Source organism: Maylandia zebra, linkage group LG15, assembly GCF_041146795.1.
Source record: "Maylandia zebra isolate NMK-2024a linkage group LG15, Mzebra_GT3a, whole genome shotgun sequence".
Taxonomy (NCBI): Eukaryota; Metazoa; Chordata; class Actinopteri; order Cichliformes; family Cichlidae; genus Maylandia; species Maylandia zebra.
Genome location: NC_135181.1, coordinates 5,031,069 through 5,046,906, shown reverse-complemented (window position 1 = coordinate 5,046,906; position 15,838 = coordinate 5,031,069). Strand labels below are relative to the sequence as shown.

Sequence of the window (15,838 nt, the reverse complement as noted above, 5' to 3'; positions counted from 1 at the left end):
AAAACCAGAGTGCGTGTGGTGATGTGATGTGTGTGAGAGTCCAGTCTTATAGTGATGTGTGTGGGAGAGTCCAGTCCTACACCTGGTTCAGGGCCCGAATAGCCTGGGGGAAGAAGCTCCTCCTCATTCTCTCTGTTTTGGCCTTAAGGGAGCGGAAGCGCTTCCCAGACCTCAACAGTGAGAAGAGTCCATAGTTGGGATGGGAGAGGTCCATCATAATCTTCCTAGCTTTGATCTTGCACCGCTTGGTGTAGATGGACAGCAGGTCAGGGAGCTCTGATTGAATGACGCGTTCGGCCGAGCGCACCACTCTTTGCAGATCTCGTCTGTCCTGCTTGGTGCTGTTCCCAAACCAGGTGCAGATGTTTGCCGTCAGGACGCTCTCGATGGTGCAGGAGTAAAAAGGAGTTACAACTGATTTTGACAGTTTCGGGAGTAGATTTAGTTGCAAGAAGTCTGCTTTCTCTCTGCATGTTCCTCTTACAGGCTACCTCCACCTAAACAGAGTTTATTTCAAATTATTTTTATCAAATAGTTTTTTTTATTGTATTTTATTTCATTTTATCGCTACACTTGAGTCTCACAGAATTTTAAAAAATCGTGTTTAATTTTCTTAAAATCGAATGTACATCAATTTTAACACTGGTTTCAATAAGTGCTCTGCAAGCAAAACATTATTTTGGCGTTATTCTTAAATTTTACTGAGTTAAGCGCATTTTAATCAGGCACCCTCCTCGCGTGATGTCACTACTTTCTGAAGGCCCCGCCCAGTCCAACAGGAAGACAACAGACCTGTAGTGGGATGCTAATTTGAGGCTGCTGGCGCTAATTATACGTACAGTTTTCGTCCAAAGCCGACGCAGCTTTTAAAATGCCATTATTTGATGGGCTCGGAAGCGGAGGAGAGAAGACTGCGATTGTTATTGACTTAGGAGCAGCATACACAAAGTGAGTATTAACCGTTAGCCCGCCCTGCTAATAGAGCCACTCAGCTAGCAAAATATGCTAAAATGCATCTTTGTTTTCTGAAATAACTCGCCCGCCTCTCAACTATAGGTTTATTTTAGGGAACTGAAGACTTAAAGTCTAACACATCGTTAAATTTGACCCCAAAAAACCTACTACAGTTTTGGTAGTGAATGCTGATGTGGGCTAGCTTGTTAGCCACGTAGCCAATGCTAGGCTAGGTTAAGTAACTGTCAGCATTCAGCTAGCATTTTTTTAAGTTAATGCCAAGTGCTATCAATGCTAATTTAATAATTTTAAAAGCTCTCTCATTAGACCTTAAACATTCTTCTTTCGGCTGCTTCTTTTAGAGCTCGCCAAAGCAGATCACCTGCCGTCTCTCATACCCTATTTCTAGGACTGCCTATCGCTGTCACACCAACTCTCTGCGTGTCCTCCTTCACTACATCTTCCCTGGCAGCTCCATTATCAACATCCTTTGTCCACCATCCCTCCTCTGCATATGTCTAAACAATCTAAACGTTGCCTCTGTAACTTCACAGTCACAGTCCTCACATGTGTTGTATATTAACGGGTATTTATAGTGAGCAAATGGATCTTTATTTACTGAAAGCATTTCAGTGTCATTTTTGTTATATTTTGCTGGAAGGCAAACAGACATTAAGTCATGTGAAGATCAAGAGGACTGTTATTATCTTCTCAAATACTGTCGTCTTTGTTTGCAGTTACTGCCACAGAACATCCAACACAAATATGCACTGTTGTTTTATTTACAACTAAACTGTGGTGCTTTTGCCCTTTTTATTAAATGACTGTGTCTTTTAGAAATACGTTTTTGGTTTTCATAAAGTTTGAGGGAACTAAAATTATAGTATTTAAAACAGTTAGTGGTAATGATTATTATATAAATATTTATATTTTCAGCATCTCCTATTATGCTAGCTGACAGCTTCCTTTTCTCACAGATGTGGCTTTGCAGGGGAAACGGGGCCCAGGTTCATAATTCCGAGCGAGATCCGCAAACCGGGACAGCAGCAGGTGAGTCTGCCGTGTTCTGCAGTGGAATTATGTAGAATTATTTGTGGAAATGGAATAAACAAAAATATTTGGTATTTGATTTCTCATATTCAGGCAGTCAAAGTGGTTCAGTACAACATCAATACAGAAGAGCTTTATGTCATTCTCAAAGAGTTTATCCACATACTGTACTTCAGGTGAGATTCTTCTCCAATAAATGACTAGGTTATTGAAGTTCTTTTTTTCTTGCGGCTACATCACATCAGAGTTTGTTTTCCCATTTGCCTCATTAGGCACCTTCTGGTGAACCCTCGCGACAGAAGAGTGGTCATCATCGAGTCCATCCTCTGCCCATCCCACTTCAGGGAGACACTCACAAAGGTTTTCTTCAAACAGTTTGAGGTACGAAAGCAGAGACACGTGCTGGGATCAGACCAGTTAATATAAAGTATCTGTTTGCAACTCTGTGCACAAAAAACAAAAACCCAACACGACAGAGCACCATCAACTCTAAACAACAAGTCAGGAAAGATTTCTTTTCTCAGTTTGGTGCACAGCTGTCATGGAAGCATAAGCTTTGAGGTTGTGATGTGTGTCATCAAGTTCTTGGCACACGAGTGCACAAAAGTTGATTAGCAGAGAACAGCAGGTGTCCCCGTCATTCTACCTGCCCTAGTTCCCTGAACTGCTGCGCTTCTTCTCTCCTCCTGCAGCTGAGCTAAAACCACACTTGATGATCACAGTGTAATCCACTTAAAATTAGCTCTTGTGTAAATCCCTCCTTATATTTAATTAATTTGACCTGATTTAGAAGAGGTAACTAATGCATTTATTATGATAACTACTGTTACTTGATGCAGACAAATTATTTTGCCTATGGGTGCCTCATATTTAAGTTTTGTTTGTTTGTTTGTTTGTTTTTTGTAGTTCATGCTCAAGGTTGTGTATGAAAGTCATGGCATCATTGAGTATGCTCTATGTAATGGATAATAGGAAATAATAGTCAGTGTAATTAGATGCCTGACTCATAAATGACTGTTATCAGTGGCAATTGCATTGTCAGATGGGTAATAGATAGTAGCCTAATCTACATATCATGTTCAACACTTTAACAACCTGTTATTCAAATTTTACATGATTTCCACCTAAACTTTATAATAAACTAGAACAATCTAATAACTGATAAACAAAATGATTATGTTAACAAGGAAATTTTAGTTAGTAGAGTAATTTCTAAAGTTTTACTCCATGAATGATTTCATTTTCTAGGTGCCATCTGTGCTATTTGCTCCCAGTCACCTCATGGCCATCATGACTTTAGGCATCAACTCTGCACTTGTGATGGACTGTGGTTACACAGAGACGCTGGTGCTGCCCGTATCCTTTTCCCATCATGAGCGTGGTCTCTAGAACAGTGAACAATATGGTCTGCTATATACATGCTATATGTTTTAATTGATGCATCTTACACAAATTTAATATTTGGCAGGCATTATTGTACTGTTAGCTTCAGGTCTAGGACATTTATGATGCTGATCTTAACTCTGGAAATCAGGTTTGTGAGTGTACTCCTATTTTGCCAGCCTGGGAAGCTTTGCCTCTGGGAGGAAAAGGCATCCATAAGTAAGTACTAAAGGTTCTAACAGCATCAGTGTAGTGATTTGTACACATTTAACTGAGAAAATAATCCATCTGAGTCTCTCTTTCCTGCATCATGATTGAAAATCTCTGACTGTTGAATTGAATCATTTCAATCTCTTGTTTCGTTGCATAAAATGCATGTGTTTGTTTATTGTAGGGAGTTAGACAGCTTTCTCGTGGAACAGTGCACCGTGGACACAGACACAACCACAGGGCAGAGCGTACAAGCCGCCATTGGTAAATACAGAAAGTCAGCACATACCGTCTGTCCTCTTCTTTTAAATGGGGACACTTGTGAAGGCATAACTCTGTTATGGACTGCTGATTGGTTTTTACAGTGCCAAGAATAGAAGAATTTAATGGCTGTGACCCATTATGTAGCATTTACTATTCATAGGAAGAACTTGTTTCTGTGTGACATTTGAGTGAATCGCTTTTTCAGTTTGTGAATTATGCATTATGCATACAGTCTATTTTAGAGATTCTCTCCACACTTTTTCTTGATGGAGGGAACCAGACTGAGTATATTGAGTTGAGCTGTGAGATCTACAGCTGCAGCAGAATGAGGAAGAAAAAAAAAAAAAAAAAAAAAAAAAAAAATATATATATATATATATATATATATATATATATATATATATATATATATATATATATATATATATATTTAAAAAAAAAAAAAAAAAATATATATATATATATATATATATATATATATATATATATATATATATATATATATATATATATATATATATATATATATATATATAAATAAATTTAAAAAGACAACAGGGTGTCTGTCTAGATGGGTCATAAAACATCTCTGCAGTGAGCACAAAGCCACTAAGATCTCTGTAATTAACTCTCTACCACTGACTTTGAAACTGTATTTCCCCAAAACTGTGTAATGATAGTAGTGCCAAACACCAAAAAAGTCTCTGTTTCAGCAGTGGTGGCTTTTCCTGAAGTTTTTCATAGCTGGATTCGTTTCAGACCCAGCAGTCACACTTGTCCTCTGCTGCAGTATCGGCTTCTCTAAGTGCTGATTCAGCATCATAAATCAAACGGGAAAGAGAAATAGGAAAATTGGCTGATTGATGCATAAGTAAATTCAAGGAACTGAATGTTCATTTCTTATATTCCATTTTTAATCTCTTAACCAGGGACTATCCCAGAAGAAACAGTGGAAGACATCAAGGGTAGGTTTGACTGACATTCCTTATTTATGCCATCCTTGAGCACCATGGACAGTCTATACACAAACAAATCTGTCTGTCCATCCTTCATCCCCTGGAATATTCTTGCAGCGAGGTTGACCTACATTTTCTAATCAACAGAATTCCTTGTTTTTACTCTGAGAACAGTTTGAGACCTGTCTGTGTTTCTAGGATGTGGAGGCTACAGCCTTTTTGTTGGTAGACAAAAGTGTGTCTTTAAATTTTTTTACAAGTAAAAAATTCCTTTGCCTTTTGTGTGGCTTTTTTCTGGAACAATGAACGATTAAGAATAGGCGAAACACCCATCCACTTATTTTTATAATGATGCAAAAGTATAATTTACTGAGACTGTGCTGCAAAATGGGGTTGTCAGCTATGTAATAAATGTTTCATTTAGGCTTATTTGGGTCTTTATGTCTTTTTAATTCATTGTAAGTCATGAACAAAAACCACAGTTATGGAAGGAGTGAAAGGAAAATACTTCAACTCCTTATGCTTGGTCGCAAACATTCTTGTCTACAAGTTTGGTTATGTGACCGCCAGTGCTGTTTTGTTTCCTGCAGTGAGAACTTGCTTTGTCAGTGACCTGCAAAGAGGCCTCAAAATCCAAGAAGCCAAATTTAACTTGGATGGCACAGCAGAGGTAAGTCAGCTCTTTGTATGCTGCTTACCACAACTGCCCAAACATTTGTGCTGAGTAAATGACAAATGCTGCACTTTTTAATGAAACACTTTTAAATGTGTTCATAGCGGCCCGCCCCTCCTCCAGATGTCGATTACCCGCTTGATGGAGAGAAAATCCTGCATATCAAAGGATCCATCAGGTATGCTGTCATAGTCTGCTTAAAGAAAGAGTTGGACAGAGAGAGCCTTCTATTTTCCTGTAACGTTATACAGCTTCAGGTATTTCCACGTGTTCTTATAATTAAAATGACTGTGTAATCACCCTCAGCTTGCTGTTATAATTATCATAAAGCCATTTTCTCCTTTTTTCCAGGGACTCAGTGATGGAGATTCTGTTTGAACAGGACAACGAGGAGAAGAGTGTGGCCACTCTGATACTCGATACTCTGGTTAAGGTAAAGACAAGTTTCTCATTTAGTCATAGTAATGTGTATCGTTAATATGTTATCTGTGCTGATACTTACTGAAAGTACTATTTATACCTTGGTATAAATATATGTTATATGGTTTTTGGCTACTTTTGAGACATTGGCAAGCTATTGTGGTCATGAGGACCACTAACAGCAGAGATCATACTAGCTTGGGCTAGTCGTTTTAAGAAAAGCTTTCACTCCACATGTTTTGATGCATGATCAATCATCCAGGTAAGGCAATCTTTGAAAGTTGTTTCTGGACGTAGCCTCTACTGAAAAACATCCATCCTGGACAGGGAGGAACGCTGGTTTGAGCGTGGAGTCAAGGAGGCCATTTACATGAAAAGGGAAAGACCATCTGTGAATCGAGGAGGAGGCCTAAGGGTCCATCTTTCACCATCTTAGAATGCTGTGATTGCAACCGTTGCCCATCTGTCTGGAAATGGTACTCATGAACATTGATCAATGGTCTTTGATCAGTGGTTGTTGATCAATGGTCATGACAATTTGCATATTAATGATCAAGGAACTGACCTCCCAGCCCATTGTTAGTGGTGCTGGTTTCAGTCATTTTGCAAATGTAGTGTTTATAAGTTTGGGGAAACTTGCAGTCAGGTGAGACTGAAGAAGTCATTTGGATGAGTGACGAAACGTTTCTCCCATTGAAAACGCTTCATCCAGATGAACAGAATCAACCTTTTGGGATTTTGGACATAGTGTTCTCAGTTGGATAAACTCGGGGTTGGGGGAAAATCAATACAGCACAGTGTCGTGATATTTTGTGTGGTGATATTGTATCGATACAGAGGGTCAGAATGTAGACATTTTATTTAATAAATTAAAATACTCTGGGAATACTACAAACAAGACAGCTAACTCGCATTAAATTCCCTCTACTGAACAAAACATCCAACACTGGACACATTTACCACCTAAAATTCAGAACAAGCTAATGGCTCAGTCACACACTAAAACCCCTTGCATTTAAAAATAAATAAATGAATTGGTGGTTGCTTCCAGATTTTACTACATTTTTTTTTTTTCCCCCCCACAACTTGTGGTGACTACACGGTTTTGTAAACTTGACAGTGTCGCACACTCACAACCACTTTACATCACAAATCTATTTTACAGTTCTCACTAAGTCTTTATCAGTGACCACATCTCGAGGGAACTCAACTCAACTCAGCTGGCTTTCAGCTGGTTGCATTCTTGTTATTCCTGAAGAGCACAAAGGTTACTAAGGAAAAATTTATATTTTAAAAGTGAACTGCTGTTAAATGTGATTTCTGCGTATGTAGGCAGCAACAGATGTAATTGGTGTATTATCAGAAACAGATTGCATGTAATTGCCAACTTGACCCCTTTCAATTGTAGGCGAATAGCAAACCTACTCTGTCTTATGGCAACATTTATGGCAGGTTTTACTCTGTGTTGGTGTGCTTTACAGTCGCATTATGCAGCAAGACATAACCTAAGTGAGCTAACATTATCTTATTGGATAAAACGGATACTGGGAAGTTAAACGTGGAGGAAATAATTTGCAGTTGAAAAAGATGGTGTCACTGAATTACTCAGCTTATTGCGAAATGTTAAAAATTGCGGCAATATATTATCACGGGTGAAGTATTGTGTTAATGTTGTATCGTCAGCTGTCTGGTGATTTCCATCTCTAGGGGAAGCAGTTTTTCACTCATCCAAGTGACTCCTTCAGTCTCAGCTGTCTGCAGGTTTCTCCAACTTTATAAACAGTATATTTGCATAATGAGTGAAACCAGCACCACTATCAATGAGCTCAGTTTCATGATCGTCAATATGCAAATTGTCATAACCACTGATCAGTCTCCAAGAGTGCCATTCACTCTTGGAGAGTTGGGGAGTGACTGTAATCACAGCATTGTAAGATATTGAATAATGTACCCTAGGCGCCCTCCTCGGTTCAGAGATGGTCTTTCCCTTTTCACCTAAAAGGCTTCCTTGATTCCCTGTTTAGTAACAAGAACCACTGGCCTGTAGGTGTAAACACAGCTCCAAATACTCTTTGCACACAAGTACTCACATTGTCCAGCACTGAAATCTTTTCCCCAGTGAACTTGGTGAAAGTCATAGTATTTATCCCAAATTATAGTATTTATGCCAAATTACAGTATTTCTGCTAAAAAGCAGAAATAGTACCTTTTAGCAGGAATTTCTGCCAAAAGATAGTATTTCTGCTAAATCAGAGTATTCCTGCCAAATCATAGTATTTGTACTGAAACATAGAACTTCTGCCCAATCATAGTATTTGTACTAAATGATAGTACTTGTGCCAAATCATAGTATTTGTGCCAAAGCATCGTATTTGTATGGAGTCATAGTATTTCTTCTAAATCATAGTATTTCAATCAAATCTCAGTAGTTGTTGTTAAAACGCAGTATTATTGCCAAATCATAGTATCTGTACCCAATCATAGTATTTCTGCTAAATCATAGCATTTGTGCCAAATCATGGTATATGTGCAAAAATATTGCATTTCTGCTAAATCATAGTATTTCTGTAATCTTATAGTACTTGTACTCAATTATAGTATTTGTGACAAAGTTTAGTATTTGTACCAAAACATAGTATTACTGGTAAATCATAGTATTTGTGCTAAAACATAGTATTTCTTCTAAATCACAGTATAATTGCACAATAAAGGTTCTTGAGCCACTACTCGCCTCTGTCAGTGCGCCCCAGGGCAGCTGTGGCTACAATGTAGCTTGCCATCGCCAGTGTGTGAATGTGTGTGTGAATGGGTGAATGACTGAATGTAGTGTAAAGCGCTTTGGGGTCCTATGGATTAGAAAAGCGCTATACAAATGCAGGCCATTTACCATTTACCATTTACATCAGTGTTTGTGCTAAAACATAGTATTTGTGCCAAATCTTAGTATTTCTTCTAAATCCTAGTAATTCTGCTCAATGATAGAATTTCTGCTGTGCTGTAGTACTTTTTTGCTAGATTGTAGTACTTCTGCTAAGTCAAAGTATTTCATGTAAATCATAGTATTTCTACCAACTCCCAGTGTTTCTGCTAAATCATAAATAATGTTTTAGCACAAATTGTATGATTTGGCTCAAATACTATGATTTGGCAGAATTTTCTGTGTTTCAGCACAAATGCTATGATTTGGCAGGAAAAAAATATTATTTAGTATAAATACTAAGTTTTAGCAGAAATACTATGTTTAAACTTTAAAAAATTCTGCTATTTCTGCTAATGTGTGTTATTGAAATGAATGGAACACATTATCAATGTGGTCACTGATTTTGCATGCCGGGTTGAGCTGTGTTTTAGCTCAGTGAGATGAGCTTCCGTTCTCAGACTGGGAGGCCCGGGTTCAAATCCCGCTTATGGCAACATTTCTTTCGGTTAACAGTTAAACTTTTTTTTAACTCTTTTCAGCAGAAATTCTGCTTTTTCAACTCTTTTCAGCAAAATTTTCAGCCTTTTCACCTCTTTTTAGCACAAATCTCAGCTGTTTTCAGAAAAAAAACCTCTTTTCAGCAGAAATTCTGCTGATTCACCTCTTTTCTGCAAAGTTTTAGCCTTTTCACCTCTTATCACCACAATTCTCTGCAGCTTCTGCTCATTTCAGCAGAATTATCAGTCTCTCCACCTCTTCCTTGTGTGAGAGAGTTTGGCGCAGTGAGATGAGTAGCCGCCTTGAGACCAGAAGGGCCAGGTTCGAATCCTGCTCAGGGCAACGTTTTTTGTTTGTTTTTTTTCCAACTTTTTCAGCTTTTTTCAGCAGACATCTTCAGCGTTAAGGCATCCACACAGCATTTTCGCAGGAAATGTATATTTTTCTAGTGATAATTGACTTGAAGTGGAAACGGTGGCATTTTTTGTTTTGTAAAACCCACCCGCACTGGAAACTCCCACCAAAGCAAAATACTCATACTTGCTGCACTGCTCCTGTAAAACAAAAGGGAAAAAAAGGAGTTGATAAGCTTTCCAGAGGTTGCCGGTGTCACTACTTACACAACGCTGCCTTATTACATCTAATGTTTTGGATTTGGATGCATTTGCATTAAACACATTAAAGTGAGCCAACACTTTTAAAGATCCTGCTCTATGAGCCATGACTGGAGTGCACTGACTGTAAACACGGGGCAACTTAAAATGTGTTTGCTTGCCCCTGCTAGCCTTGTTTTTATAAGAGGAAGGTTCTGTCAGCTCTCTCAGATTGAATTTTTCCTAAATACGAGGAGCATCGAAGTTTGTCCAGGCATTTACTGATTCTGAGCCTGTTTGCAAATCCCATTTAATTCCAGACCCCTGTACCATCACTGTCAGCTCTGTATCATAGCATGATGCCATTTAGAGCAGGGCGATATGGCCAAAAATATTTATCACGATATATATTTGAAAATTTGCGATAACGATATAACTGACGATATAATTGATGCAAGACAAAATACAACTCCACAACATTACTAGTGCAAAAAGACAACCTTCCTTTTATTTTCACTTAAACAAGAAGCTGGTTTTTATGTACATTAAAGCTATATAAAAATTAAACAGTGCGAATACAAATTCCTTGCTGAAAGTTTAACCAAAAGGCATTTCCAGTAGAAATGGGCTGACATATCCTGAGCATAACCATGTATAATATCCACTGAAGTTAAAAAGAGGTGCTTTGCAACATTAAACTGCAGTGTGCAGTACGTATTTTTCGGACCATAAGGTGCATGGGATTATAAGGCACATTAAGCGAAACAAGGCAGTCAGATAAATCAAACTTTATTAAACTCATTCTTCTTGCTTCCTCCACTTCTGTACCATTGATTCATTAATGTTGAATTCTCTGGCAGCTGCTCTATTCCCATGTTGTTGCAGTATATTAATGACTAACCTCGTATTGTGGATGGATTATCTCAGTTGTTATGGATTATCTCAGTTGTTCTCCTGACTGAAGTTTGGTCCGTTTACAGCATCCTGCCATGCGATTGCATTTGTCTCTAACTATCAGGCACGTTAACTTTTATAAGTGGAAAAGTGTTAGTGTTCGTCCTCCAGCTTCACTGTTTATGTCATGCTAACATAGCTGTGTCGCTAGCGATCACGTAGCACATCATTATATAGCAGCTAGCCCAACTTCAGTAACCCTACAAACGTCACTGCTGTTTAGTTTCCCGTCTTCATTTATGTTGGAAGTGATAGCAGAGCTGTACGTTTGAATTTATTCAGAAATCTCTCAGTCAGAACATGCTATATCATGCTTGGGTAACTAGCGAAACTAGCGAGCTAACTTCCGCTAGCTTCCTGCTAACTTCTAACTCCGTTAAATGTAATAAATTTTGTTTTCATGGATGCCTGGAAGTTAAACTTCATAGTTACACCTGGTAAAGCAGCAATGCTGATCGTTTTATTAAAGATGAAAGAATTTAGACAGTTTTTAAACTCTCAGTGATGCTGCAGTGTTCGTTTGACCTGAAGGTACGGAGTTCAGGACCCAGATTACTCCCAGATTTAAGAGCATCTTAGTCCGACAAATACGACAATAACGACGGCCGCTTGCATGTTCTGCAAAAAAATGTGCTTTGTCGTGTATCTGACGGACAAACGCCAAACCAGTTCCACATCACTGAAGTTGCACCATTTTTACAAACCAATTCTGGTTCATCTGTTTCACTCAACAATCGGCCATGTGCGTATGAAAACAAAGGCACTGCGCATGCGCGTTTTACTCCCATTCTATCGCGATATTTCATTTTCCTATCGTTGCCTAACATTATACCGGTATTACCGTGAACGGTATAATATGGCCCAGCCCTAATGCCATTCTCACTCTCCTTCTTACTTGGGGAATATGAGTACCTAGTTTGGCTGAGCGTTTGACCTTGACCTTCAGTGTTAGAGCAAGGTCAAACAGCATGGAGCATTTTGAAATCTCAAGTGTTTACAGCTTTTTGAATCATTTGGGTAAAAATCATAAAAAATACCATTTTAGGTTGTTACTCGAGGTTGTCAGGCAGAGGTCATACATCAGCATGTGGTTACAAAAAGCAAGCTTTTATAAAAGTTTTAAAAGTATGTTGTGATAGAGGCATTATCAGACATCAAAGTTTGGGGGAGTTGCACTCTGCGTGCTCTTGTTATTACTAGTAACTCATTTGATATAGTTTAAAATTGAGTTAAACTGAGTATTAGCACCACCCGTGACCAACATGACCAGATTTTGATAGAACATCTGTTAGATTGGGAATAGTGAAGGTGGGAGTGATCTCTGTCAGCCTAATCTAATGCATACAGTCCCACCCGTCGATTCTGCAACGTTTGTTCACACTATTTGGTGTGCTTCAGCTCAGTGTGTTATGTACTATAATGCAGGCTTCATAATTCCTTTGATTTTTGCTTCATTGATCTTTCCTAGTGGTGGATTTTAGTTTGTTCCTTGCTCTCCTTTACTGAACCTTTAGCATCTCTGGCTGGAGGAAGTTAGCAACCCCCGCAGCGTCGTTCTGCACATTATCCAGCAGTTAAACGGGCTGTGCAGTTTGACTTTGTTTGGCTGCTGTGATGCAACCATTCAATGCAACTAAAAGCATTGTTGCTCTTCACTACGGGGATCCAGTCAGTCCAGAACAGCCTATTTAAACTCATAAACCCAAACAGCCGACTTCACACAACTTCACACTTTTACTGTAATGATGTAAACGTTTAAGTCGGATGTTACACAATAGTGAACTGCTCATAATGTTCTGATGTATTGCAGCTCCCCTGAGACCACTCACAATAACGTCACAGTCCCTGTTATGTATCATGTTGTTTTAGCCCATTTTACCAGAATCCTTCTGTAATGCTGGGATGACTCCCACCTCCTGCCTCTTTTTCCCCGTAGCAGCAGTCGGATAGTGAAGAACATATGTTTTCCACCGTTGTTGTTTTTTTTTGTTTTGTTTTTTTTTTGTTTTTTTTTTCCAAAATATCTGTTTGTGTTTGTTTTAGTGCCCCATCGACACCCGTAAAGTGCTCTCTGAGAACCTGGTGGTGATCGGAGGCACCGCCATGCTGCCCGGCTTCCTGCACCGCCTGCTGGCAGAGATTCGCCTCCTGGTGGAGAAACCCAAATACAGTAACGTGCTGGCCAGCAAGAGCTTCCGTATTCATTCTCCCCCTGCAAAGCCCAACTGCACTGCGTGGCTTGGAGGTCAGATATGAAATTAAATTGAATATTCATGCTGAAGTGAAGGCTTGTGGATTAAAAAATCCATCACAATCATCACTTCTGATAAAACACACTGCCAGCATTTTTCTACTTTTAAGTAAGAAGAAAAAAAAGTTTGTGGCTCCTCTTGTAACATTTGTAAACTCCTCACCAGGTGCCATCTTTGGAGCCCTTCAGGACATCCTAGGCAGCAGGTCTGTGTCACGGGACTACTACAACCAGATGGGGCGAATCCCAGACTGGTGCTGCTTGAGCTCCCCTCCTCCCGAGTCTTTGTATGAAGCAGGAAAGACCCCTCCTCCACTGATGAAGAGAGCCTTCTCTACAGAGAAGTAGAATATATTAATTCCAACATTTCAGTAATCTGTAACATAACATCACAACACTTGAAGTTCACTCTTAACGACACAAACAGCTCAACGTGTTTTTAATGTCAGGTCATCAACCTTACAGTTATTGTATGTGTTTTTATTTTGACTGTTTGATCAGGCAAGCAGAGTTTTGGAAAGAATATCAAAAGAAAAGAGCAGATGTTTGGATTTTTCAGCATTTGGAATATTTTTGCACATGAATTCTCGCTCTATTAAATCTGGAATATTGTCTGAGCTCCACGAAGCTGCGTCTTCTGTTAAAGCCTCATTTAGCGAGATGCTAAATCTGTATGTACTTCTCTCACTCTGATCCACACCTCCTGTTTTATTTTTTTTTTTGGTTGGTTTTTTTGTTTTGTTTTTTATTTTCCTGTACTGTTTTTGCACTTAAAGTGAGTCGCACAATCCACTGAAAAGTTTCTAGTCACTACCAAGGTAAACTTAGTCATTGATTTGTCAGCAGACTTACAGAAAATGCTGCTGTGTAAGTCATTTATTTTGGTCACAAGCTACGCTTCCTGCTTCTATTTAGTGGATCAGCGTGATGCAAAGTGTTTGCCCACACGTACGCAATATTGATGAAGTGTAATCAGGCTGAGTAACTGAGAAGATTTGTGTGTGTGTGTGTGTGTGTGTGTGTGTGTGTGTGTGTGTGGTGTTTTATCGTGTTGTTCTGTAGTCCTCAAACCCTGTGGAAATACACAGTCAAACATGCTTTCAGTGATTTTTCTCCCATGAAAAGTGGTAACTGTAATGTTTTATAAATAAATATCCAGACTGACAGGAGGATGTTTGTGTAGTTCTGGGATTAAAAAAGAAAAATGAAGAAATTGAGTTATATCCACTGCCTCTGCGCTCGTGCTGCACTGTGTTTAGATGACGGTGTAGGTTATGTTCTTATTCAGCCCTGCCCCGACACACTGTTAATGCCTGCATGTCCTGGAACCGAGTCACATCTGTTTGGCCTTTTGGGTCACATTAATCACTCAGTGCTGCTTTGTCTGACGGCTTGGGAACCAGTAGCATTTACCCACAATGCACCTGTATATCAAGACTGGCAAACAAAATTGTGGGAAATCAAATGTTTGGATTTCAGTGACAGGAATAAACACTGAGTGATGCAGATGAAACGAAGGTGTGCATTTGTTTCTTTTTCATTTTCTTTAGTGACGGCAGTAAGCCGTCATTTCAATTTGGAGTGTAAAGTGAAAGCTTTGGTGAATGCTCAGGCACAGGCAGAAGTTTGATCGTACATGAATGATCCTTTACTGAACATCAACTAAAAACAGACTTGCCCACATCTGCACATACAGAGCAGCGCTGTCCCACCTGCTCCCTCTGCTGCAGCTGAGGGAAACCCCACGTTCCCCTGAATAGAAGTGGGACTGGAGTATCAGCGTGGTTCCCAGAGACAGGAAACAGCAGCTGTCCGTCTCTCTGTCTGACCTCTTGTCTATCTGATTTGGAAGCCTAGGTGGGAACTTGGAAAGGGGACTCCCCAGATATTGGTTCAGCCCTTCCTTTTAGATTGCAATAAGCGGTCATTACACAAAATCTTTATTTGATCAAAAAGGATCGGTTATGACTTTTTATAATTTTAACCATATGAATTCACCATATGTGCAAGTAATGTGAGCCAAAAGCTCAGGCTTCACTTTTTTCTATACTCAAAATCTTTGACGTTAATGAGATCAGACAGCCCTTATGCAGTCATTTTAGCCATAGAGCTGTGGCTGTCAGCATGGAAGCCATTCACACCTTCTGTTTGTAAGAGGCAGCCAGTCAAAAGAAAGTTGGTTTAAAAGGTAAGGAAGGGAAACTACACTAAAACAGCCTATTTCATACAGTGGATGAATTGAAGGGCTTCAAAAGGACTTGGTATAAGAGACAAATAAGAAGTCGTGCAAAGCTGCCTTGAAGAATCCACAAATATATGAAGTTGGAACTTGCATTGTAGGCCTGTGCTAGGCTTGGTGAGTACACTATATTTGCTTTCTTTTTAAAATAACAAGATTATCATTGTTCATTTAAGATTTAAGATTTGAATGTAATTTTTCTCTGAAGAGCACCAAACAAGACCAACATCAGTTTTGTGGTGAGAGGGAACACATCCTCCGTCTTTGGTATCGCCTCCACAGAGGCTATTTTTCAGAACGCACCAGACTAAGTATCCCATAAATCACAGTGGCTGTGAAAGCACATCTGAGCCCGCCTTATAAATGTAAGGCCATGCCCTGCAGAATCCGAGAACAAGAAGTGTGATTTGGCTAGCTCGCAGCACTTGCGGACATGCGTGTAATCAGGAAATCAACGTCAACTGTAAGTAGGA

At 39.3% G+C, this 15,838-nt stretch overlaps 1 protein-coding gene across 1 annotated transcript; it reads left to right on the top strand.

Moving 5' to 3' along the window:
- The first annotated feature begins 744 nt into the window (after positions 1 to 744).
- actr10 (actin related protein 10) lies at positions 745 to 14,292 on the top strand. The gene is made up of 13 exons (XM_004542108.5): positions 745 to 948; positions 1,932 to 2,004; positions 2,098 to 2,180; positions 2,277 to 2,385; positions 3,253 to 3,360; positions 3,539 to 3,606; positions 3,782 to 3,861; positions 4,791 to 4,826; positions 5,408 to 5,487; positions 5,595 to 5,668; positions 5,842 to 5,923; positions 12,919 to 13,120; positions 13,293 to 14,292. The coding sequence occupies exons 1-13, from the start codon at positions 872 to 874 to the stop codon at positions 13,472 to 13,474; spliced, it is 1,254 nt and encodes a 417-aa protein (XP_004542165.1). The 5' UTR covers positions 745 to 871; the 3' UTR covers positions 13,475 to 14,292.
- Positions 14,293 to 15,838: the final 1,546 nt, after the last annotated feature.